General features: G+C 44.0%; 2 protein-coding genes across 2 annotated transcripts; one reads left to right on the top strand and one right to left on the bottom strand.

The window, feature by feature from the left end:
• The first annotated feature begins 1,670 nt into the window (after positions 1-1,670).
• Positions 1,671-12,882, top strand: srpk3 (SRSF protein kinase 3). The gene is made up of 18 exons (XM_065005256.1): positions 1,671-1,749; positions 2,423-2,534; positions 3,213-3,422; positions 3,467-3,541; positions 3,603-3,814; positions 4,082-4,190; positions 4,394-4,481; positions 4,766-4,853; positions 5,474-5,580; positions 5,916-6,081; positions 6,772-6,797; positions 8,735-8,933; positions 9,065-9,334; positions 9,497-9,594; positions 9,743-9,850; positions 9,993-10,062; positions 11,498-11,590; positions 12,182-12,882. Exons 1-18 carry the CDS (start codon positions 1,734-1,736, stop codon positions 12,364-12,366), a joined length of 2,232 nt encoding a protein of 743 aa, XP_064861328.1. The 5' UTR covers positions 1,671-1,733; the 3' UTR covers positions 12,367-12,882.
• Positions 12,744-14,774, bottom strand: tsr2 (TSR2 ribosome maturation factor). Its single transcript, XM_029621439.2, has 5 exons — positions 14,665-14,774; positions 14,288-14,378; positions 13,992-14,083; positions 13,704-13,856; positions 12,744-13,590 (listed from the first exon to the last, which is right to left on the bottom strand). The coding sequence occupies exons 1-5, from the start codon at positions 14,740-14,742 to the stop codon at positions 13,468-13,470; spliced, it is 537 nt and encodes a 178-aa protein (XP_029477299.2). The 5' UTR covers positions 14,743-14,774; the 3' UTR covers positions 12,744-13,467.
• Positions 14,775-26,826: the final 12,052 nt, after the last annotated feature.

Below are 26,826 nucleotides of genomic sequence, written 5' to 3'. Positions count from 1 at the left end.
CATATTTAGTGTGAGTGAGTGAGTGACTGACTGACTGAGTGACAGACTGAGTGAGTGAATGAGTAACTGAGTGTATGTGCACAAGAGTGCTTTTGTGTGATTTTTGTTTGTGTGTGCCTGTGTGTGTGTGCGTCCATTAACGACTAGTCCTATAACGTCATAGTGGGTCACAATCCCAGCACATCCAGACCTCCAGTCCAAAAGGTCCATTTGGGAGCAGACAGAGGTGTTGTTCTTTTTACAGTAAACACTCAAACAGACAGATGCTTGTCCTGAAGTGACTTACCAGAGTAAACACTGGAGAGACACGAGACAACAAACCTAAATTTGACTGTCTGACAAGAACATGCAGTAAACCACAACTCTAGTCTTCCCAATCTTTCCTCTCACCTCATCTCCCTCCCTCTTCTCAACCCTCCCTCCCTCTTCTCAACCCTCCCTCCCCTCACTGTCTACTTTCCTCCTATCCTCTATTGTTTCCTTGCCTCCATTTGTATTTGTTTTTGATGAGTCAACCACCTAATTGCGCACAATCCCAGACACCCAAGCCAGAAAGTTCACCATGTTCTTACGTCTCTTATTTTTGTCTCCTATTTCTCCTCCCTTTCCAATGTCTATCAAAATGTGTCCCTCCTCCCACATTCCCCCTCTTGCTGTAGCTCCTCATACTCCTGTCCTTGCCACAACAGGGTTGTAGACACAGACAGGAGTCAGTGTGGCAGAGACAGACAATCTGACCCATGCCAACCCCTTCCAGTATATGACATTTATATTACATTTCCCCCAAATGTATCACATTCAACGTTCTTATGCTAAACCTCTGTCCAGCCAAACATCACCATTACTCAGTACAATCCTACATCGAAAAACAAACAACGTTGGGCCAAGCTATTATTTCAGCATAAACATGATAAACAAGCCATGAGTTGGCACAAGCGACCAGGAAGCCTCAATCTATTGGTAACTATTACTGGTCTTCCACACCACAGCCCATCCACTTGGTTTGGTATAGCCAAAGCTGAGGGGTGGGGCTGGGGAAATGTAACCACCATCATTGCATATTAAATTCATTGATGGAGCTATGAATGCAACCCCATGAGATAGGCAAAATCACTATACTATACATTGTTTTGTTACCAACAAAAACAATGGAATAGGCCACAGATGTTATACTAAATCTCATTAGAGATTTATTTATATTTAAGTTATATTCTTCAATAACATTCTTTCAGTTAAGAACAAACTATTATTTACAATGAAGGCCTACACCGGCCAAACATGGCCCAATTACAGTCGGTTGTGATTTTAAATTGAACCTTTATTTAACTAGGTACCTCAGTTAAGAAGGAATTCGTGTTTGCATTAACGGCCTACCAAGGAACAGTGGGTTAACTGCTTGTTCAGGGACAACATATTTTTAATTTGATCCAGCAACCTTTCGGTTACTGGACCAACGCTCAAACCACTAGGCTACCTGCTGCACTGTGATACAGCCTGGATGGTAGATACATGCCAGGTTAATCGAAATGACAATTGACCAGGGTAGATTTGACAGATTACGTTTAAATGACTTGCCATACCCATATCCCCCTGGCCAGTGACCACTGTTCCATGGCCCTACCACCGCTCAGCTGACCCCACCACTGTTCCCAAAGCTCTTGTGCTCATAACTACAGCGCAGGCGCGAACCTAAATGCAGCCTGCCAGCAGTGTGCGCGGTGACAGCTGCACTGATGATATCAATGAACGGTGAGAGTTTTAAAACATGCCAAATATTATGTTTGTATCTACCGTTTAACACAATGTAAATGATAAAGATGGTCGCATGACTACTAATTTATCTCATCGTTGAGTTAGAATTGATTTGTATGTTTCTGTCATTGTATAATAAAAAAAAGCCTAGCTAACGTTAGCCAGCCAGCTGTCTGGCGCACGCAAGCTAACCAGCTAGCACAGACACTCCTTGCTAGCTAAACGAGCTAGCTAATATGTTAAAAATATTTCCAGTGGCAATGTGTTTTCTTTCCAATATTTGTCCGTATTGTTACTAAGTTTTACACGTCAACGATATGTATTCAGATTTCACACAAAAATAAATCCGCAGCTGGCAAGTAACGTTAGTCCAATTTGCAAATGGAAATGTAATATTTCCAGTTAGCGCTAGCTGATTGCTCCTTGCAACTCTGGATCCCTTGGACGTACCTAAGTCACCCCATTGAATGGTGAAATCAAGGTTTTAGGTTAGGGTTATGTAAGGGTTGTGGGTTACGGTTAGGGACGTCCCAAGGATCCCGAATTGCACTAACCCTAGCGGATTGTCCATGCGATTGAGTACTGCAGATACTACAAGGGAGCTCTATGATAGCCGTAACGTTAGCCTTGTGGATATATGGTAGTTAATGATATATTCCCTGATCGCCAGCAGTGTCCAGCGGTAATAACAACCCGCATAGCACCCACAGTAAGAAGCATAAGAAGAAAGGAAAGAAACATCGAAAAGGATCCGGTGACAACCTCCCCAGTTTGGATATTGGGTGAGCAACGTTGGCTACTCTAACGTTATTCCCATTCCCTGCCTATGCGTCGGCTACCAGCATGTATCAGTTCTTGCAGCTGGTTCTGTCTAGCTAGTAGTTATGTCTGTGCTATAAATACATGGGGGCGGTGGAGCGACTCACCTCTCCAGATAAGCACATTGACTCATGCCTCCCCCTTTCCTGCTCTGTGCCTATTTCAGTTTAACCCTGGCAAACCTTAACAATACCCATTTCACTGCTGTTACAAATACGTGTGGGGACCGTACAAATGTAGATATAAGGGGTGCACTACTTGGACAATCATTATCCCTTGGTAATTGCATAATCCCCCCAATGAATTTTGGAGACAGGCCACAGTCAGCACTCCACTTTAATTTAATGTGACGCACGTCTCACTCATAATAAAACACAAACCCCTCATTGCCCCTATTTGAAGCGCACGCATGCTTCTGTTTACAAGAGAATCACAGTATTTACATTGCTGAATGTCAAGTCAGTCTTTTAGATAACTAGTTAAATATAACTGATGTAATTAGTCTATTTTTTTTTCAGATAAAGGGATATTTTGCTGGTTGTTATTGTTTAGGAAAAGGCATTGTCACCACCTTCCTAAAGGCAAACAGAAACCATATTGAGATGGTTGTTTCATCAGGATGTTCTGTGTTTTTGTTTCAGGTCCCAGATTCCCACCGCAGATGAGTTGTGTCGCATCCTCACAATACACAGGCCTGCGACTCCACCAAAAACCTCTCCCACCCCTCCCCTCAACCTGTCCCAGAGGCCCCCGGACCTCCAACCCCCTGCCCCATTCAACCTGTCCCAGAGGCCCCCGGACCGCCAACCCCCGGACCTCCAACCCCCTGCCCCACTCAACCTGTCCCAGAGGCCCCCGGACCTCCAACCCCTGCCTCACTCAACCTCTCCCAGAGCCCTCCCCATCTTTTACGTCCTTCCGCTTTAACCACCAGGCCACTTCCTATACCACTAACTCCCTCCTCTGACACTCTGTCCACCCCCCGTACTGTCCACCCCCGTACTGTCCACCCCCGTACTGTCCACCCCCGTACTGTCCACCCCTGTACTGTCCTCTCCCATAGCACCCTCACTAGGGATCCCTCCAATTCTGTTCTCTACTCCACCTAAACCACTGACCTCCTCATCTCAGACCACCTCTCCGCAGGCTCTCAGCCCACCCCCACCTGACTTCACCCCTCCACCAACAGAGCTGCTCGGATCAGATGATGAGGAGCAGGAGGACCCATCGGATTACTGCAAAGGTAGGCTATATAATTGTCTAATGGATCGATGCAATAGTGTGGCAGATTAGGAAAGTGAGGGTCAAGGTCATTCTATTTGAAAAATCAGCAGGGAGTGTAATTACTTGTGTTGGTGGTTATGTAATGAATGTAGTCACCACATGGATTTTGTAATAATACTTATGATATTGTAGATGCAGTATGTCAACCTCACAATATAATTTATCAACGAGGATGATGCAATAATGCTAATAAGCCTGTGTGAGTGAAAGTCTATGTATATTTCAGGTGGGTACTACCCAGTGAAGATTGGAGACTTGTTCAATGGCCGATATCACGTAGTCAGAAAGCTTGGTTGGGGTCACTTCTCTACTGTATGGCTATGCTGGGACCTGCAGTAAGTGACTGATTTTCGAGTGTATCTGTTAAACTATACCAGTAATACACAAATGAGAATCCTAATGATATTTATCCTGTTTTAATGTTTTTCATTCCTATCTTGTTTAATTCAGTGCTGAATGGTTAAGTTTTCATTATTGGCTGTTTTTTTTTTTTCTCTCTCTTCAGTTTGAGTCATGACATGATTGTGTTTGTGTGTAGGAGGAAGCGCTTTGTGGCACTGAAAGTGGTGAAGAGTGCTCTGCATTACACAGAGACTGCGCTGGATGAGATTAAACTGCTCAGATGTGTGAGTGCATTCCTATTTATTTCACCCTCAGACAGACAGCACACCCACAGACATCATTCATTAATGGCTACAAGGCCAAGGGCATCCTCCAAAGCAAATGGCATAGTTGTTTGTTGAAATTGATTGATGTCATAATCATTGTACTGTGTAGATGGCTAAGCTAGCCCAACACTCCGGGGAGTCGGAGTCTAGTACATTCTAACAAACATCTCTAGCATATATACGGATAGATCACACTGTTTCTGAATTGAAGTAACTTTTCTGCGCTTATTTTGTGGCTTAAGGTGCGAGACAGTGACCCTACAGACCCCAAACGAGAGACCATTGTACAGCTTATTGATGACTTTAAGATATCCGGGGTCAATGGCGTGCGTATCCTTTCTGCTGCTTACCGGCTGCAACTGGGTTTGGTGGACCCTGTAATCGACTGGGTTTGGTGGACCTTGCACATCTTGTTCCTCTCCTCCTACTTGCCTGGACTACTATTTTCCCTGTTTTCCTTCACCCATTTCAGACAGAAGATGTGGTATGTTACCTGTAAAAAAAGAATATAAGGCCATGTTTATATGACCCCCTTTCAAACAGCCCCTAATTTACTTCTTATTTTGCAGGTAGACCCCTTTTATACTAATCCGTAGGGAACTGGCCAATTGGAAGGGGTAGGGGGGTTTAAACCATGGGGGCTGTTTGCAGTTCAAATTAAGGAGGTGTTAAATAATGGAAGTGTTGAATTTATGAATTTACCTGCAAAAAAGCAGAACCATTCACACGGACACAATACCTGTGTTTTGGTCACAGGGTCTGTGAAAATGCAGGAATCATGACTAGGTCATTAGGTGGCTTTTAATTTGTCCAGGTTTATTTTTTACACACTACTTTCAGATATATAAAAATGCAGGCATGGTAAATAAATATGATTTTGGTCTGTGTATTAAAGGGATCTTTCATGTGTAAGTTTGAGTGAATCCGCTTCTCCTTAACTGGTGTGTCAGATGTGTGTATGGTGCTGGAGGTTCTGGGTCACCAGCTGCTGAAGTGGATCATCAAGTCCAACTACATGGGTCTTCCTCTAGTCTGTGTGAAGAGCATTCTCCGACAGGTACAGTGGTATACCACAGCTCTTTCCCCTTTTGTTTATAGCACATCAAGCAGGTTTGACACGGCGTCTATTCTATGTGAAGTGCATTCTCCGACTGGTAAGGAATACCACAGCACATTCTCCTGTGTTTTATAGCATATCAAGCCGGTTTCACAGGTGCAGCGTTTAGAAAACAGCCAGTTAACCTGGAAAATATGATCAACGTATTAGATATCACCATTGCTAGCAGTTATGTTAATGATCCAGTAGTCAGTAACGCTTTACTAGAAACCCGGCCAGTTCCAAGTATCCATTTCAACCACCCCTATACATACTCCATGTCTTGCCCTCCACAGGTTCTGCAGGGCCTGGACTACCTGCACACCAAATGTAAGATCATCCACACCGACATCAAGCCGGAGAACATCCTGCTGGATGTAGATGAGGTGTACGTCAGACGGCTGGCTGCAGAGGCCACTGTGTGGCAGCAGTCAGGAGCCCCTCCTCCCTCGGGCTCCTCAGGTGAGCTGGTTGGTTCATTATGATGAAAACATCTAGACTTTCAACTTAAACATACGTTTTGTTACTAGTCAAACTTGTTCTGAGGGGTTATAGCATAGGGTCATCTTGTGAGTGCTTCATGTGTGTCTGTATGTGTGCTGTAATTGTTAACATTTTAATTGGACTTGACAAATTACTGACTTCACAGTAATGTGAGCGTTATACTGTACACCAGGGGTGTGGATGACCATTTTACTGGTTAAAACCAAATAGAAACTGTAGAAATGATAATGGGTCTACATATAGTCTCTTCATAATGCACAGAGGAATTTTGATGGCAAGGAAATTTATAAAATGTCAGTGTGGTCTTCTGGACCTCGCTGAAAACACTGATGTTTGAAACCCCTGCTGTACACATACAGACAACTATCTATATTCACTTTGACGCCATCAAAAGCCTTTGCTCTCTCAAATTTAGCCAAAACTGTTGATGTAAATCTGTGGTGATTTGTTACTTGCATGTTTAGATGTTTCCTATGCGTCTGTCTCTTCCCTCTTTGGCATACTTTCTGCTATCAAATCTGCTCATCGTCATTTCTTCTGTCTCTATTTGGTTTCTAACTTTGTCCTGTTTTTCTTGTGTGTTTGTTTTTGTGGTCATTACGGTTTACTGTCCCTCCCTTCCTTTTTTACCTCGTTTTCTGATGGCAGTTAGCACCGCCCCAAGGGAGAACCAGGTATGTTCAGACTGAAGTCCTGCCTGCCTGCCACAGAAGGGATAGTCTTGCAAAAAAAAAAAAAAAAAAATCACTTTTGGTGAACAGTGCTTTAACATTGATCATAACTCACCTCAGCTTTTGTGTGATGTGATCATGTTGCCTAACAATGATTTTCTGGCGTTGTGATGGTTAGTGTGTGTGTGTCTTTAGTGGTTCGTCTCCTACTCAGGTAGTGTATCATCTGTCTCTGCATGTCAAAACAGTAGTTGGCTTTCTAAACGACATGTAAAAAATCAAGGAGAGGGAATGGGGTCTTGGTGACTGAATCGTCACAGTCAGACACTTCACAGTAATACCTTATCACCGGACAATGCTTTGCCCCATGGCTGACTTGTGGTTTCTATGTAAGCATCGTTTCAGCCTCCTGTTGCTGTCCAACAACGAACATAATCATTTACCCAGTTTCTTTATTGGGTTTGTAGGGTGTTCACACCAATTTTTGTTGATGTGAGGAAGTGTCAGCACTTTGACTTGATACAGTTTTAGCCAATAGGCTCTCTTTACAGCTGCCCTCCTTTCATATGGATCTAATTTGAGTACTTTTTAAAATTGGTATTTGAAATAGGAAATGTTCATCACGGCAGGTGAAAACAACCTATCCCGTTTCTCTGCAATATACCCCCAGTACCAAGAAGGCTTCTAGCCCACTGTATGCAGTTCTTAGAATGTTTGTTTTGAACAATGCAAACAGGCCTCATCAATGATCACATAATTGGAATTTGGCACTTAAAGAGCACCATACTTTAATGTATTACTGTAGCGTAGACAGCATTTCATACCAAATCCATTAAATCCATTAACAAGTAGACTACAGTATATGCAGTGGTAGCCTAGTGGGGCGGCAGGGTAGCCTAGTGGTTAGAGCGTTGGACTAGTAACCGGAAGGTTGCAAGTTCAAACCCCCGAGCTGACAAGGTACAAATCTGTCGTTCTGCCCCCGAACAGGCAGTTAACCTACTGTTCCTAGGCCGTCATTGAAAATACGAATTTGTTCTTAACTGACTTGCCTAGTTAAATAAAGGTAAAATAAAATTTAAAAAATAAACAACCTCAAGGACTTTTGAACTGGAGCGTGTGTTGTTGCCCCCACGGCCATGGCTGGGGGAAGTTTAAAGCCGTAGCACTGTTATTCAGTTGGAAAACAGAATGCCATCTGATCCCTTGTGGTACAGTTGGCCCTTCCTCAAATTCCAGGCGTGGCTCACGTTAGCTGCCTCAGCAGATCACCGCAAAGCTAGCTAACCCACTGAGCCAAAGCCTGTTCAGACAGCCGTGGTCGCGTGAGTTCACCAGGTCAGCTTTGAGGGATACTGTCAAATGGGACGGACTTTCTGTAAGAGACCTACTGGAGAACTGTCAACGGTAACATGCTGGAGCTCAGAATAGCGTGGTCAACTAGCTAGCAGGATATAGAGAGGTTGCGGTGGGATCATGTTTAGTCTGCTTCCTAAGTGCCCACAAGTTTTACTTGCAATCAAAACTCTGTTTGTTGTAGGGCAGTGATTCTGCCATGGAAATGAGGATTAGAATCAAAAGTAATCATGTGAAATGTAATTGAGCCCCATTGTAGATAGATACAGTTATTAATGCCATCTGAACTCCATAATATTACTACAACGTATTAAAGCTCACCTGTCTGAGGAAGACTTGTTGTTTGAGAGAGACTGAAGATGGGCTAACACTGAATATTTCTCAGTTTGGTACTTCCTTTCTGCACACTCTGCTATTTTTCTGCCGGGCATTTACTCTCTGTGTTGGACCCTCTGGTCCTGTGCCCTGGAGTCAACCGTGTCAGGGAGCATCACATGGTCAGTCAGGCTGGCATCATGATTGGGAAAGCTCCAGACGTCCTGGCCTAACCCTGTATCTGTCTCTATGTCCATCTGTGTGTCTAGAACGGCAAGGTGACCAAGAACAAGAAGAAGAAGCTGAAGAGGAAGGCCAAGCGGCAGCAGCGTCTGCTGGAGGAGAGACTGGTGGACCTTCAGAAGATGGAGGATCTGGACGGGACTTCTCCACCAGACCCTTCCAACCCTCTACGCACCCCCTGCGGACAGGACGACGACGCTGCGGACCCAGAGAGGAACGCCAACAGTGAGTGGTTCACCTCTACTAGTGACACTGCAATGCCAATCCCTTCATAACGGTGATTTGGTAGCCGCTGTATTTCCTGGTTGAGTTTCTGTTTTAAATCCATATGTTGTTGATACCATTTCTTCTGCCAGACTCCTCTGTGGTGAAGGGGAATGAAAACGGGAACTGCTACACCCACGTCTCGTCCACGGCTAACACCAAGGCCAACCCGGAGTCTGGCTCGTTGTGGATCGAGGAGGGTTGGAACGGCCACAACCCCATGCGTTTCTGCAGCCCTGGCTCTGGGATGTCAGGGATGTCTGCTGGCTCCATACTGTCAGCCACGTCTGAGTCAGCACTGTCTACCCTGTCAGGCTACTCCACCGGGAGAGACAGCCAACACTCCGGACTGTCCCCCAGCAGTCAGTATCTCACTAGGCATCTCTCTCGTCTGTGATCCTGTCTGTCACTTCTGTTGCCCTGTGTATATCTGGCACCAGCATGCAGTTGCTTTACTGTTCTCTGTATTTAGATGGTGAGGTTGTTGTGATTATGAGCTAAATTGTATGTCTGTGTCACTCTAGTGTTCAGCGCAGCAGATTTCCTGGTCAATCCCCTGGAACCACAGAATGCTGACAAAATACGCATCAAGATAGCAGACCTGGGCAATGCCTGTTGGGTGGTAAGTGACTGTTTTCAGCGGGAAGGGAATAACAAGCTCCGTATGTTCGGTTCTCATGATAACCTGGACTTGGAGCTGTTCTCTTGTGATGTGTGGAGATGGTACAGAACAGCATGGTGTTAATCAGCCCCCCCCCCTACTTCCCCAGCACAAACACTTCACAGAAGACATCCAGACACGTCAGTACCGTGCCCTGGAGGTGTTGATAGGGGCAGAATACGGCACTCCAGCAGACATCTGGAGCGTAGCCTGCATGGTAAGCTAGGAAACCGTGACGGGACCACTCAAACCACCACCTTCTTCACATCATCCTATGTCCTGTTTCGTCTGAGATGTCCCACTGTAACGTTGCCCTTCTGTGGATTGTATTTTTGATCAAGGTGACATTTTTGTTGCAGGCGTTTGAGTTGGCTACAGGGGACTACCTGTTCGAGCCCCACTCAGGAGAGGACTACACTAGAGATGAAGGTCTGTACCAGGGGTATTCAAATAATAATAAAAGGGTGGATCAGCTTTAATTTTGCAGATTGTTGCTTCCATCAATGTAATTGTCTACATTTCCAATACCCCATATGTTTTTAATTTTTTAAAGTTTGGGGTCACTAAATGTCCTTGTTTTTTTATTTTTAAGAAAAAATATTTTTGTCCATTTTTTAAAATAACATCAAATTGATCAGAAATACAATGTAGACGTTAATGTTGTAAATGGCTGATTTTTAATGGAATATCTACATTTATCAGCAACCATCACTCATGTTCCAATGGCACGTTGTGTTAGCTAATCCAAGTTTATAATTTTTAAAAGGCTAATTGATCATTAGAAAACCCTTTTGCAATTATTAGCACAGCTGAAAACTGTTCTGATTAAAGAAGCAATAAAACAGGCCTTTAGACTAGTTGAGTATCTGAAACTCGTCAGCCTATTCTTGTACTGAGAAATTAAGGTTATTCTATTCTATGAAGGCTATTCCATGCTAGAAATTGCCTAGAAACTGTCCCTAACCAGAATAGAACGAGGAATGGGAGGCCCAGGTGCACAACTGAGCAAGAGGACCAGTACATTAGTGTCTAGTTTGAGAAACAGACGTCTCACAAGTCCTCAACTGATAGCTTCATTAAATAGTACCCTCAAAACACCAGTCTCAATGTCAACAGTGAAGACGCGACTCCGGGATGCTGGCCTTCTAGGCAGATTTAGTCTGTCCAGTGTCTGTTCTTTCGCCCATCTTTTTTATTTTTATTGGCCAGTCTGAGAGATGACTTTCTTTGCCACTCTGCCTAGAAGGCCAGCATCCAGGAGTCGCCACTTCACTGTTGACGTTGACTGGTGTTTTGATGGTACTATTTAATTAAACTTTCTGATGTTATTTTAATGGACAAAAGGACTTTTTTCTTTCAAAACAAGAATTTCTAAGTGAGCATCTCTGATAACTAGTTGCACCCACCTGGTGTCCCAGGTCTAAATCAATCCCTGATTTTAGACGGGAACAATGCAGTGGAACTGGCTTCGAGGTCCACAGTTGAGTTTGAGGGATCTGTACTCTCCTTGTATCTTCTAGGCCTGTGGTTCTCAAACCTCTTAACTGGGGATGCCAGCCATTCCAGGTATTTGATCTATTCCAGGGCTAGCACACCTGATTCCAATAGGCAACTTGTCAAAAAGCCCTTACTAGGTGAATCAGGTGAGCTTGTTCAGGACTACAACAAAATTGTGAAATACCTGATCTGGGGGTCCACAATGAGAGGTTTTGTATGTTTCATGCTTGTATGTAAATAAGCTGTTCGAGCTAGACAATTTCTGATTCCACACAGAACAGGAAGCCATTCATTTGTAGATTGTTACATAGTGAGTTATTTTAATGAGGATTTAACAGGGACGTAATGCTCTCTTTTGTTCTCTCAGATCACATTGCACACATCATTGAGTTAATGGGAGCCATTCCGCCCCCTTTTGCTCTGTCTGGGAGATATTCACGAGAATACTTTGACAGGCGAGGTAAGTCTGACAGTAAAATAGGTGCAAAAAAAGTCAAATGTATCCGTAATGGTTTTGTACTGTATGTAAAAGCTATGTCACAGAATAGTCTGTGGTTCAAGAGAAAAATGCCTCGTTGAGCAATGCGTCAACAAGAAATATCAGACTGATTTAGATGTGAATTGTAGTACTGTAACATGTCCTGTCTCGTATTACTCATCTGCTTAGAATGTACCACAATATATTTTCCTTCAGTGTTCCTAGAACAGATGTCGACAGAAATATCCTCAAAATGACTAGCACAAGCTGACATATCTGTATGGTGCCTAATAGGAGTTATTATTTAACTCGGCAAGTTCGGGGCAGTTAAAGAAAAAAATCTTATTTACAATGAAGTTAAACCCTAACCCAATTGTGCGCCACCCTATGGGACTCCCAATCACATCCGGTTGTGATACAGCCTGGTCTGTATTGACGCCTCTAGCACTGAGATGCAGTGCCTTAGAGTGCTACGCCACTCAGCAGCCCCCAAAACGATGATCCGAGAGACTGTCCCTATTTGTGGTTTAATGTTTAGCTCACTGGAACAATGTATTGTTTTCACTCCTGAAGGTGAGCTGAGGCACATAGCCAACCTGAAGCCATGGGGTCTGTTTGAGGTGCTGTTGGAGAAGTATGAGTGGCCACTGGAGCAGGCGGCCCAGTTCAGTGACTTCCTCCTCACCATGCTGGACGTCACACCAGAGAAGAGAGCCACTGCCACTCAGTGTTTGCAGCACCCCTGGCTCAACTTGTAGACTACTGTCCACCACCACAACACAACTACCATGCGTCTAACCTTTACTGTATACCACTGAGTCCATACTGTACCACTAAGTCAGTGTGGTTATTCTCAGCCTAGATGGAGATCTTTTCTAAATGAAACGTTGAGTATTTATCTAAAGTTAATATAAACTGACGTTACCATTACTCTGAGCACATAAGTAGCAGTAACCTAAATCTACAGATTCTTTGTATTTATTAAAGCAGCATTACAGGTTCTATAAATGGTTGGGATGAATATGATATCTGTAGTTTGTTTTAAAATGGATGATCTACTTCTCATTGTGCTGAGTCACATTTGTTAAAATAGTGCCTTGATATGCCAGGTGTACAAAAAAAGTCTACAAAAAAAATCCTTCACTTTGTTTTATACATGTCGCCAAACTGTATGTGGAATGCTTATTTTGTGAACATAATGTGTTTAAACATGACTGAAAGAAAGACCAGATATCTTACAACCTGTATTCTTCAGAATAAATCTTTAAACCAGATTCAGAGTACTGTATGCCACTGTCATGCGGCCAAGAGATGGTGAATTGAGTACATTAAATAAATTCACCATTCTTAAGTTGGCTGTTTTAAGTTTTATATTTAGCACTGCCGACTATACTGAAAATAAACATGTTGTAGCAGGTAGACCTATCAATTTGATATGAAAATAGAACATGGATCAGTGCAAACACTTTCTATCCCTTACTCAGTAATACATACTATTGGAAAGGGGATACCTAGTCAGTTGTTCAACTGATATCTTCCGCATTTAACCCAACCCCTCAATTGTAGGTGAGTGATGTATATACACACTATAGATGGTTATTTAATCGCTACTGAACTGGATTTCCATGTACCAAAAACAATGAAATTCCTGTAAACAGTGACAGTTCCTCAGATGCCCTAATAAGAGTGAACTCTGCATAAATGTGAACTCGAGGTACAGGTTACGTGTCCAGGTTTTCATCAGAACATATGTCCGTCCTCCCAATGACAGAACCATCGTAGAGACACGTATAAAACAAAACTGCGACAGTGTTAGGAGGCAGTAAAATCCCAATTCACTCAGCACTTCCACAGTAATGTCACTTCCTGCGCACCACTGTCGTCCAACCATCGTTTTCCTCTTGAGACTGGGGTTGATCTGTCTGTTTGGGTGCCGATCTACGCGGGGGGGTTGTTGACGTTGCTGCTTCACACTCCATGAACTAGATTACAATGACAAGATTTACAATGCCACAATCACAACCTTTTCAGAATTGACACGACTGACTAGCATTCAAATAGTCAATTTGACATCTTATACCAATAAAATCCTTACCTCTGTTTCATCGCCATTACACTCTTCAGCGTTTGGTTGGTGTGTGACCGTGGCTCGTTCTGCACTCTTGTTAAGTTTGACTATCTGATCTTTGACCTCTGCAAGCTTTCCTTGTTGACACTGTGTAAAGATCTGGCTAACCTTCTGTGCCACCTGATCAATGAAAAAAGCATTGATTTAGAGACATTTTGACATTAAGAATGCGCTTACTTAAATGAAACAGACCTTCAGGTTGCCCCAATATTGTGTGTTGACATTTTAAATGTCTGAATTGAAAACTAAATGCACCTGAGGTAAACTGCCATCATCCACCACTGTATCAAACTCATTGTTCATAAGGTCTGCAATGTAGTCCTCCACTTCATCTGGCTGCAGGTTTGCTGTAAAAGAAGTTTCAATTAGATTGAACTGAAAGTCTGCCTGGGACTGTTCAGCATGTCAACAAGTAACCTGAAGAGAGCAGACACGGGTGCTTCATACTAGCAGTTGTGTGGTAACGCAAAGAAGAAGATGCGACGTATATAATAATACAACAGATATTTGGGTAACGTTAGGCCATGTATGAAAATCATGGGTCAGGTTACCGTTGTCATGAAAATATTGTTGGACCACATCCACCATCCAATCTGCCTTCTGTTGGCCGTACACGCCTCCAAATCCATTATCAACTGCGATCTGCAAAACAACGTTTGTACACTATTTGTTACACACGTAACTACAAACATCGGTATACTGCTTAATTAGATCTCTAGGAAGCTGACATGCTTATAACGTTGTCGCTATAGAGCTAGCTAACCAAACAGCACAGTCCAACAACTACAGCTAGCTAACGCAGTTACATTTAGTAGCCAGCTATCAGCACGGCCCATGAATGTCCTTATTGCTATCTACGACTGAATAATTACACCATTAGAGCCTGTGCTCGAATATACAGTGTTTGATATATGAAATATTCACCTACCTGTAAAACAGGCCACGTTTCTAGGACTGCTCTCACTGCTTCAGTGAAAAGTTCACGTGCAGTCTTCTGCGCTTCCATTTTGAAAATAATCAGGCATTACATGACGAGTGACCAGTGAGTGATTCGAATTTGCTCAAGCAAGGTAACGAAGTTGATCCCAGATGTCATCGACCATCATTCCCCACCATCAGAATAGACGAGGCAAATTTTGTTTTGGGATAAATGATGCATATAAACCCTGGACAAAATTATATATATTTACATAGTTTTGTGTTGTAGTGGGGAAAATAACATTAGTCATCTCAAAATAGTATATTTTAAGGTTAAAGGTTTGTATACATTTTTTTGCTCACATAAAAATATAATTTAAATGTATGAATTAAGAGGCCTGTAATATAATAAACCTGGACAAAAAAAGCTTGTAGAGATTAATAAATGCATTTCTATATAACTTCCAAAATATGTTTTACAATAGAGCCAAGATGGAGGCACGGTGCCTTCAACACAGCGCCCTCTGTCAGTCATCTAGTGTATACTGTATATACATTGAACAAAAATATAAACGCAACCTGCAACAATTTCACAGATTTTACTGAGTTACAGTTCATATAAAGCTACAGTTCGTAATACATTAATTAGGTCCTAATATATGGATTTCACATGACTGGGAATACAAATATGCATCTATTGGTCACAAATCCCCCCCCCCCCCCCCCCAGTCAGTATCTGGTGTGCAGCATAACGCATCTCCTTCACATACAGTTGACCAGGCTGTTGATTGTGGCCTGTGGAATGTTGTCCCTCTCCTCTTCAATGACCATGTGGAGTTGCTGAATATTGATGGGAACTGGAACACTCTGTCATACACATCGATCCAGATCATCCCAAACACGCTCAATGAGTGACATGTCTGCTGATTATAAAAAACAAAAGTCTGCTGAGTATGTATGCAGGTCATAGGATAACTGGGCCATTTTCAGCTTCTATGAAATGTGTACAGATCCTTGCTTCTTGGAGCTGTGCATTATCATGCTGAAACATGAGGTGATGGATTCAAATTGCCATCGATAAAATGCAATTGTTTTTGTTGTCCGTAGCTTAATGCCTGCCCATACCATAACCCCACCGTCACCATAGTGGCATCAGTTTTTTGGTATGTTTGGTATTTTATTAGGATCCCCATTAGCTGTTGCAAAAGCAGCAGCTACTCTTCCTGGGGTCCAACACAAAACATGAAACATAATACAGAATGACATAATACAGAACATCAGTAGACAAGAACAGCTCAAGGACAGAACTACATGCATTTTTAAAAAGGCACACGTAGCCTACATATCAATGCATACACACAAACTATCTAGGTCAAATAGTTGACTTCAGCAAACCGCTTGCCCACACAACACCATACACACTGTCTGCCATCTGCCCAATACAGTAGAAACCTTGATTCATCCGTGAAGAGCACACTTCGCCGACGTGCCAGGGGCCATCGAAGGTGAGTATTTGCACACTTCGCCGACGTGCCAGGGGCCATCGAAGGTAAGTATTTGCACACTTCGCCGACGTGCCAGGGGCCATCGAAGGTGAGTATTTGCACACTTCGCCGACGTGCCAGGGGCCATCGAAGGTGAGTATTTGCACACTTCGCCGACGTGCCAGTGGCCATCGAAGGTGAGTATTTGCACACTTCGACCGACGTGCCAGGGGCCATCGAAGGTAAGTATTTGCACACTTCGCCGACGTGCCAGGGGCCATCGAAGGTGAGTATTTGCACACTTCGCCGACGTGCCACGGGCCATCGAAGGTGAGTATTTGCACACTTCGCCGACGTGCCAGGGGCCATCGAAGGTGAGTATTTGCACACTTCGCCGACGTGCCAGTGGCCATCGAAGGTGAGTATTTGCACACTTCGCCGACGTGCCAGGGGCCATCGAAGGTGAGTATTTGCACACTTCGCCGACGTGCCAGGGGCCATCGAAGGTGAGTATTTGCCCACTTTGCCGACGTGCCAGGGGCCATCGAAGGTGAGTATTTTCCCATTTGCCCACTGCAGTCAGGTCAAGACCCTGGTGAGGATGACGAACACGCAGATGAGCTTCACTGAGATGGTTTCTGACAAAATTATTTGGTTGTGCAATACAACAGTTTCATCATTTGTACGGGTGGTTGGCCTCAGACGATAACGCAGTTGAAGAAGCCGGATGTGGAGGTCCTGGGCTGGCGTGGTTACACGTGGTCTGCGGTTGTGAGGCTGGTTGGACTTACTGCCAAATTCTCTAAAATGAAGTTGGAGGTGGCTTATGGTAGACAAATTAACATTACATTCTCTGGCAACAGCTCTGGTGGACATTCCTGCAGTCAGTATGCCAATTGCACACTCCCTCAAAACTTGAGTCACCTGTAGCATTGTGTTGTCTGACAAAACTGCACATTTTAGAGTGGTCTTTTATTGTCCCCAGCACGTTTGTGTAATGATCATGCTATTTAATCAGCTTCTTGATTTGTCACACCTGTCAGGTGGATTATTTTGGCAAAGGAGAAATGCTCACTAACAGGGGTGTAAACGAATTTGGGCACAAAATTTGGGAGAAATAAGATTTTTGTGAGTATGGAACATTTCTGAGATCTTTTATTTCAACTCATGAAACATAGGACCAACACTTTCCATGTTGCGTTTATATTTTTGTTCACTATAAATCATTGATTGGGACATATTATTATAAGATGAAATCTCTTCATCTTGAATATATCAACTGTATCTGTAAAATTGTTTTATTGTATCTAAAAAGAAGTTCAGCAGGTGAACCGGTCTGTGAAGATTCCCAGTCAACTCATGATTGATCAGATATACCCCCAAAAAATAAAAAATTAACAACTTTTTATTAAGTTTAAAACATTTTTCCAGAGGGTTACATGTACAAAAAAACAATGAAAGAAATGCACACAAATTCCCCCCCCCCCCCACACACACTTCCCAGACCCGAAGAAAGTATGCCTCCCACCCCTTCCCATCCCACCCAGCAACTGAAGTTGCGTATCAGTCCCGCGCCCACCAATCCATCCCATGTCTCCCCTTACATTCCCCCCGCCCTCCCCCACAACGATCAGTACCACCCCATTCCCGTGGGCCTGAAAGCAAAGAAAATAACAAAAGTCTAAAGTTTGTATGTGTTGGGCTTTAGCTGAGATTGTTCTTTTCAGAGTCAAGTATATTTGTCCAGGGCTCAATTGTTCCTTCATAGCACCTTGACCTGACTGCAGTGGTGTTGATAATTCTGTTATAACTTCTAATAGTAACTGTATCCACTGGTTACATTTTTTATTTTACCTTTATTTAACCAGGCAAGTCAGTTAAGAACAAATTCTTATTTTCAACAGTGGGTTAACTGCCTGTTCAGGGGCAGAACGACAGATTTGTACCTTGTAAGCTCGGGGGTTTGAACTTGCAACCTTCCGGGTACTAGTCCAACGCTCTAACCACTAGGCTACCCTGCCGCCCCAAATGGGAGAAAGTGAGGTGGTGCCAGCAGTAATCTGCTCTGACTGATTGAGAGATTCAATGAGTTATCATCGTTAAGTAACTATAGATGAAAAGCATTGAATATTTAAATGTATGTACTTCAAACTGAATTTTGTAACTTTGCCCCAGAAGCATTTAACTGCAGGGCACTCCCACATCATATGAAGGAATGTGTTTGATTTAGGGGACACTGGGAACTGTTGGGAGTTGGGGCCAATTTCATCGTAAAAAAAAGTTTCCTTGGTGTTAAATTCAGTCTGTGAAGAAAATAAACATGTTTAAATTGGTGGTTCGGATTACAAGGTCATATTTTCAAATATTCTGTTTCTGTCACGATCGTCGTAAGAAGCGGACCAAAGCGCAGCGTGGTGTGAAGCATGATTTAATGAAGACGGGAAAAAAAAAACACGAAATACAGTAAAACAAACAAACAAACTAACCAGACGAACGTGACCGCTATAGAAACAGAGTGCTAACATGCAACATCACATAGACAATAACCCACAAACCACAATACAACACAGACTACCTAAATATGGTTCCCAATCAGAGACAACGACAAACACAAGTCTGTTTCTAACTAGACATGCAACATAGAATGCCCACTCATATCACACCCTGACCAACCAAAACATAGAAACAAACAACGCAAATAATGGTCAGAGTGTGACAGTACCCCACCCCCCCCTAAGGTGCGGACTCCGGCCGCAAAACCTAAACCTATAGGGGAGGGTCTGGGTGGGCATCTGGCCGCAGTGCGGGACGTGGACCCCACTCCACCATAGTCATTGCCCTCTTCAAGGGCCTCTTTAGAGTGACGACCCTCGTCTCCGACCTTGAGTCTAAGACCCTAATTAAAGGCCCCACTAGACTGAGGAGCGCCTCTGGCTCTGGCGGCTCCTGGCTGGCTGACGGCTCTGGCGGCTCCTGGCTGGCTGACGGGAGACTCTGGCGGCTCCTGGCTGGCTGACGGGAGACTCTGGCGGCTCAGGACAGACGGGAGACTCTGGCGGCTCAGGACAGACGGGAGACTCTGGCGGCTCAGGACAGACGGGAGACTCTGGCGGCTCAGGACAGACGGGAGACTCTGGCGGCTCAGGACAGACGGGAGACTCTGGCGGCTCAGGACAGACGGGAGACTCTGGCGGCTCAGGACAGACGGGAGACTCTGGCGGCTCAGGACAGACGGGAGACTCTGGCGGCTCAGGACAGACGGGAGACTCTGGCGGCTCAGGACAGACGGGAGACTCTGGCGGCTCAGGACAGACGGGAGACTCTGGCGGCTCAGGACAGACGGGAGACTCTGGCGGCTCAGGACAGACGGGAGACTCTGGCGGCTCAGGAAAGACGGAGACTCTGGCGGCTCAGGACAGACGGGAGACTCTGGCGGCTCAGGACAGACGGGAGACTCTGGCGGCTCAGGACAGACGGGAGACTCTGGCGGCTCAGGACAGACGGGAGACTCTGGCGGCTCAGGACAGACGGGAGACTCTGGCGGCTCAGGACAGACGGGAGACTCTGGCGGCTCAGGACAGACGGAGACTCTGGCGGCTCAGGACAGACGGGAGACTCTGGCGGCTCAGGACAGACGGGAGACTCTGGCGGCTCAGGACAGACGGGAGACTCTGGCGGCTCAGGACAGACGGGAGACTCTGGGGCTCAGGACAGACGGGAGACTCTGGCGGCTCAGGACAGACGGGAGACTCTGGCGGCTCAGGACAGACGGGAGACTCTGGCGGCTCAGGACAGACGGGAGACTCTAGCGGCGCTGGGCAGGAGGAAGGCTCTGGCAGCGCTGGACAGGCGGGAGCACCTGTAGGGATGAGATGGAGAGACAGCCTGGTGCGGGGGGCTGCCACCGGAGGGCTGGTGCGTGGAGGTGGCACTGGATAGACAGGACCGTGCAGGCGCACTGGAGCTCTTGAGCACCAAGCCTGCCCAACCTTACCTGGTTGAATGCTCCCGGTAGCCAGGCCAGTGCGGCAAGGTGGAATAGCCCGCACTGGCGAACCGGGGACACCATGCGTAAGGCTGGTGCCATGTACGCCGCCCCGAGGAGACGCACTGGAGACCAGATGCGTAAAGCCGGCTTCATGGCACCTGGCTCGATGCCCACTCTAGCCCGGCCGATACGAGGAGCTAGAATGTACCGCACCGGGCTATGCACAGCACCGGGGACACAGTGCGCTCCACCGCATAACACGGTGCCTGCCCGATCTTTCTCTCTTCGGTAAGCACGGGAGGTTAGTGCAGGTCTCCTACCTGGCTTCACCACACTCCCCGTATGCCCCACCGCCAAGAAATTTTTGGGGCTGCCACTCGGGCTTCCAGCCACACTGCCGTGCTGCCTCCCCATACCGGTGCCTCTCTGCTTTCGCTGCCTCCGGCTCTGCTTTGGGGCGGCAATATTCCCCTGGCTGTGTCCAGGGTCCTTCACTGTCCAGAATCTCCTCCCAAGTCCATGAGTCCTGCGTTCTTTGCTGCTGCTGCTGGCCGTTATCACGCTGCTTGGTCCATTGTTGGTGGGTTATTCTGTCATGATCGTCGTAAGAAGCGGACCAAAGCGCAGCGTGGTGTGAAGCATGATTTAATGAAGACGGAAAAAAAACACGAAATACAGTAAAACAAACAAACAAACTAACCAGACGAACGTGACCGCTATAGAAACAGAGTGCTAACATGCAACATCACATAGACAATAACCCACAAACCACAATACAACACAGGCTACCTAAATATGGTTCCCAATCAGAGACAACGACAAACACCTGCCTCTGATTGAGAACCATATCAGGCCAAAACACATAGAAACAGACTAACTAGACATGCAACATAGAATGCCCATTCATATCACACCCTGACCAACCAAAACATAGAAACAAACAACGCAAATAATGGTCAGAGTGACAGTTTCAGTTGAAGAGTTTTTCAGACTCAATTATCGGTGGACTTTTTTAATGGCTAGCTCAGAATATGAGCTTTCAAAAAGTTTATATATTAGATAAATTCAGTCCTTTCGGGAGCCCAGAATTTATTTAAATGTGATACACAATATTGAATACCACCACAAACCAGATAACAATCTTGAGAAATGTACAACTTTATTGAGCTATATATTTTTGAATACATAGAATTAACATCTTACAACATTTATATATTCAAGATACTTTTCCATACTTAAATCGTAACAAGTACAGTGCAGTGAAAAGTATTAGCCCCTTTTCTGATTTCTTTACATTTTTGCATATTTTTGATATTGAATGTTATCAGATCTTCAACCAAAACCTGTGTACACAAATAACAATTTGATACTTATTTAATAAAGTTATGAAACACTTAATGCCTCTGTGTAAAAAAAAGTAATTGCCACCGTACACTCTGGTTGTGCCACCGTACACTCAACAACTGGTTGTGCCACCGTACACTCTGGTTGTGCCACCGTACACTCAACAACTGGTTGTGCCACCGTACACTCTGGTTGTGCCACCGTACACTCAACAACTGGTTGTGCCACCGTACACTCAACAACTGGTTGTGCCACCGTACACTCAACAACTGGTTGTGCCACCGTACACTCTGGTTGTGCCACCGTACACTCAACAACTGGTTGTGCCACCGTACACTCAACAACTGGTTGTGCCACCGTACACTCAACAACTGGTTGTGCCACCGTACACTCAACAACTGGTTGTGCCACCGTACACTCTGGTTGTGCCACCGTACACTCTGGTTGTGCCACCGTACACTCAACAACTGGTTGTGCCATCGTACACTCAACAACTGGTTGTGCCACCGTACACTCTGGTTGTGCCACCGTACACTCAACAACTGGTTGTGCCACCGTACACTCTGGTTGTGCCACCGTACACTCAACAACTGGTTGTGCCACCGTACACTCTGGTTGTGCCACCGTACACTCAACAACTGGTTGTGCCACCGTACACTCTGGTTGTGCCACCGTACACTCAACAACTGGTTGTGCCACCGTACACTCTGGTTGTGCCACCGTACACTCAACAACTGGTTGTGCCACCGTACACTCTGGTTGTGCCACCGTACACTCAACAACTGGTTGTGCCACCGTACACTCTGGTTGTGCCACCGTACACTCAACAACTGGTTGTGCCACCGTACACTCTGGTTGTGCCACCGTACACTCAACAACTGGTTGTACCACCTTTAGCTGCAATGATTGTAACAAAACGCTTCATGCAGTTGTTGATCAGTCTCTCACATCGCTGTGGAGCAATTTTGGCCCACTCTTCCATGCAGAACTGTTAAACTCAGCGACATTTGTGGGTTTTCAAGCATGAACTGCTTGTTCCAAGTCCTGCCACAACAACTCAATCAGGATTAGGTCTGGACTTTGACTAGGCCATTCCAAAACATAAAATGTGTTGCTTTTCAACCATTTTCATATAGACTTGATTGTGTGTTATGGATCATTGTCTTGCTGCATGATCCAGCTGCGCTTCAGCTAACGGATGGATGGCCTGACATTCTCCTGTAGAATTCTAGAATTCTCTGATACAGAGCATTGTTCCTCTAATGATGACAAGTCATCCAGGTCCTGAGGCAGCAAAGCATCCCCAAACCATCACACTACCACCACCACGCTTGACCGTTGGTAAGAGGTTCTTACTGTGGAATGCAGTGTTTGGTGTTCGCCAGACATAATGGGACCCATGTCCTCCAAAAAAGTTGACTCAAGTTTGCCAAATAAATACCTGGATGACCATCAAGATGCTCTACGGACAGATGACTCAAAAGAAGAACCTTTTGGACGACATGGGGCCCGTTATGTCTGCCGAAAACCAAACACTGCATTCCACAGTAAGAACCTCTTACCAACGGTCAAGCATGATGGTGGTAGTGTGATGGTTTGGGGATACTTTGCTGCCTCAGGACCTGGATGACTTGCCATCATTGAAGGAACCATAAATTCTGCTCTGTATCAGGAGAATGTCAGGCCAGCCGTCCGTGAATTGAAGCTGAAGCACAGCTGGGTTATGCAGCAAGACAATGATCCAAAAAACATGTCTAGATCCGAATAGTTGAAAAGCAACAAATTTGAAGTTTTAGAATGTTCTAGTCAAAGTTCAGACCTGATCCTGATTGAAATGTTGTGGCGGGACCTGAAATGAGCAGTTCATATTTGAAAATCAACAAATGCCAGAGTTAGAGCAGTTCTCAACGGAAGAGGGGGACAACATTCCTCCACAGCGATGTGAGAGACTGATCAACAACTATATGAAGCGTTTGGTTGCAGTCAATGTAGCTAAAGGAGGCACACCCAGTTATTGAGTGTAAGAGGGCAATTACTTTTTTACACAGGGCATTGGGTGTTGCATAACTTTGTTTATTAAATAAACAATATATGTAATTGTTGCGTTATTTCTTCACTCAAGTTTTGGTTGAAGATCTGGTAACATTCAATGTCAAAAATAGAGAAAATCAGAAAGGGGCAAAGACTTTCACAGCACTGTATGTGGACTCAATAAAGCAATTTATAGTTTGCAGTTACTTGGAAGGAAATGGCTGACTTAAAGACACACAGAGCAATTTGACAGCTTCTGAGCAAAGTTCGGAAGAATCATATCATGCAATATTGCAGATAACTTTGGTATTGGACTGAGGCAAAAGCTGATGGCAACCAAAAGCAAAGCTCTTTTACAATACACATTGAGGCGTGCATTTATAGCTGTGTTGTACACAATTGTTTGTTGATTAACAGTATATAAACTGATAGAGACTATGAAATATCTTAATAAATCCAGTCAAAAGGTAATAACATTTTAAATGTACAGATGCGGACAATATAGCATAGCGTTATATCACCAAAATATGTTTTATAAAAGGAGAATTACACAACCAATGCTGTAATCATCTGTTCAAAATGGTGGTTTGTTAATGTTTTGCCTTTAAAATGAATTCTTCTTTAATGGGGAATATACTAACAGCTCATATAACCAAGTTCCTCAGGTTGTGTTGAATGAATCAAAATAATCTCTCTATAGTATTATGGTCTTAATCCTCCCAATTCACTGGGGTGAGCTAGAATCGTGATGTGCTGAAGAACATTAATATACGGCCATTTAATTGAAGTGAAACTTTGGCTAAATCAAACCTCAGGAGGACAATTACATTCATAAAATACTATTCCGAATGGCATTATTTGTAGATAAGTGTTTGTAGTACAGTTACATTAAAAGATTCAGACACTCAAAAGAGTGGATAAATACAGGAGCAAACATTACATTGGCCAGTGACTGTAAATATTTTATTCTATTGTCTGACTAAATGTATGTAGTTGTGAAGAAATAAAGCATTTGCGTGATTTATTTTGCTTCCATAAAGCAAATATGCCAAGCTCTGTTTTTCGCTGTATCTAGTCCATCTGACAAGTCCTGGAAGATTGTGTATCACTACCCAGAAGGGAGCGCTCAACTCAAACCATATATCTGTGGTATTTCAGTGCGTCACCGATATGATAACCACAGGTTCATGATGGTGTGGTATTTCAGTGTGTCACCGATATAATAACCACAGGTTCATGATGGTGTGGTATTTCAGTGTGTCACCGATATAATAACCACAGGTTCATGATGGTGTGTTATTTCAGTGTGTCACCGATATAATAAGCACAGGTTCATGATGGTGTGGTATTTCAGTGTGTCACCGATATGATAACCACAGGTTCATGATGGTGTGGTATTTCAGTGTCACCGATATAATAACCACAGGTTCATGATGGTGTGGTATTTCAGTGTGTCACCGATATAATAACCACAGGTTCATGATGGTGTGGTATTTCAGTGTCACCGATATAATAACCACAGGTTCATGATGGTGTGGTATTTCAGTGTCACCGATATAATAACCACAGGTTCATGATGGTGTGGTATTTCAGTGTGTCACCGATATAATAACCACAGGTTCATGATGGTGTGGTATTTCAGTGTCACCGATATAATAACCACAGGTTCATGATGGTGTGGTATTTCAGTGCGTCACCGATATAATAACCACAGGTTCATGATGGTGTGGTATTTCAGTGTCACCGATATAATAACCACAGGTTCATGATGGTGTGGTATTTCAGTGTCACCGATATAATAACCACAGGTTCATGATGGTGTGGTATTTCAGTGCGTCACCGATATAATAACCACAGGTTCATGATGGTGTGGTATTTCAGTGTGTCACCGATATAATAACCACAGGTTCATGATGGTGTGGTATTTCAGTGTGTCACCGATATAATAACCACAGGTTCATGATGGTGTGGTATTTCAGTGTGTCACCGATATAATAACCACAGGTTCATGATGGTGTGGTATTTCAGTGTCACCGATATAATAACCACAGGTTCATGATGGTGTGGTATTTCAGTGTCACCGATATAATAACCACAGGTTCATGATGGTGTGGTATTTCAGTGTGTCACCGATATAATAACCACAGGTTCATGATGGTGTGGTATTTCAGTGTCACCGATATAATAACCACAGGTTCATGATGGTGTGGTATTTCAGTGTCACCGATATAATAACCACAGGTTCATGATGGTGTGGTATTTCAGTGTCACCGATATAATAACCACAGGTTCATGATGGTGTGGTATTTCAGTGTGTCACCGATATAATAACCACAGGTTCATGATGGTGTGGTATTTCAGTGTCACCGATATAATAACCACAGGTTTATGATGGTGTGGTATTTCACTTGACAATTTACACTGTAGTCCTTTCCAAACCGCTGCTCAGATGGGAAAAATAATAACTATTGCCCCAATCCAAAGAGCTTTTGAATATCCAAATCCAGTTTTTACACACAGTGGACGGAGCCTATCAAACAAAACATTCTCTTCACAAAACATCTTGAGCATTTACATATTCATACAATATACACACAGACCTAAAACATATTCAGATGTGCAGCCATGAAGAACGTGTCAGAGAAAAATGCCAGTCTAATGTGTTGGTTGCTCCATAGGCTACATTCCATTCATATCTGCAACTTCCTGTAGTGTTATACCTACTGAATATGGCCCTGTTTTCCCAACCAACTATAGGAAAAACATCCTATCACAAGGCTGTGTACTGTAGCCTCCACATAACATGCCATTTCTAAATGCTATCAGAGCACCAACTTGTTTGGCAGGCTTCTGCATCAGACATTTGCCAAATGTATTGCTTGTGTTTGTTTAAATTCCTTTTCAAATGGTATGTTTTACAGTACAGTACCTACATATGTATACACACACACACCAGTTTACAGTACATGTTCATACCTTTTCAACCTCATCAACACATCACATGCCTATTAGATATGCTGGGCTGTATGGTAAAGCTGCTTCAAAACCAAGTCTCATTGCATTGTCCTAATTGCATTGTCCAATCTGTAATCCAACTCTCCTTGACAACTGAAGAACATCGTCTTAACCTCGGCACATACACTACACCTTAGAATTGAACTTGTTTTGCTTTATAAAGAAATGTCAAACAGTTTTATCAATACTGAAAACTACAAGAAGTTTCTTGTTTCTTGGCTCAATAAAAAAAACGAAGCGCTTTGTCAACAGTGATATCAAAATCTCACTATTTGAATCCAAATGTAAAAGTGACAATGGGCAATAAAAC

Source organism: Oncorhynchus nerka, linkage group LG20 (assembly GCF_034236695.1).
Source record: "Oncorhynchus nerka isolate Pitt River linkage group LG20, Oner_Uvic_2.0, whole genome shotgun sequence".
NCBI classification, from domain to species: domain Eukaryota; kingdom Metazoa; phylum Chordata; class Actinopteri; order Salmoniformes; family Salmonidae; genus Oncorhynchus; species Oncorhynchus nerka.
Note: the sequence above shows the minus strand (reverse complement) of the source record. Positions and strands in the feature narration are given on the sequence as shown.

What these genes read in the sequence shown, in the direction of transcription:
- tsr2 (XM_029621439.2), bottom strand. Translation starts at nt 14,742, where the DNA reads ATGGAAGCGCAGAAGACTGCACGTGAACTTTTCACTGAAGCAGTGAGA. An exon ending in AAACGTGGCCTGTTTTACAG is followed by an intron (nt 14,379 to 14,664) that starts GTAGGTGAATAT and finishes GTTGTTTTGCAG; the next exon opens with ATCGCAGTTGATAATGGATT. An exon ending in GTAATGGCGATGAAACAGAG is followed by an intron (nt 13,591 to 13,703) that starts GTAAGGATTTTA and finishes ATTGTAATCTAG; the next exon opens with TTCATGGAGTGTGAAGCAGC.
- srpk3 (XM_065005256.1), top strand. An exon ending in CTAACTCCCTCCTCTGACAC is followed by an intron (nt 3,542 to 3,602) that starts TCTGTCCACCCC and finishes GTCCACCCCCGT; the next exon opens with ACTGTCCACCCCTGTACTGT. An exon ending in AGATTAAACTGCTCAGATGT is followed by an intron (nt 4,482 to 4,765) that starts GTGAGTGCATTC and finishes TTGTGGCTTAAG; the next exon opens with GTGCGAGACAGTGACCCTAC.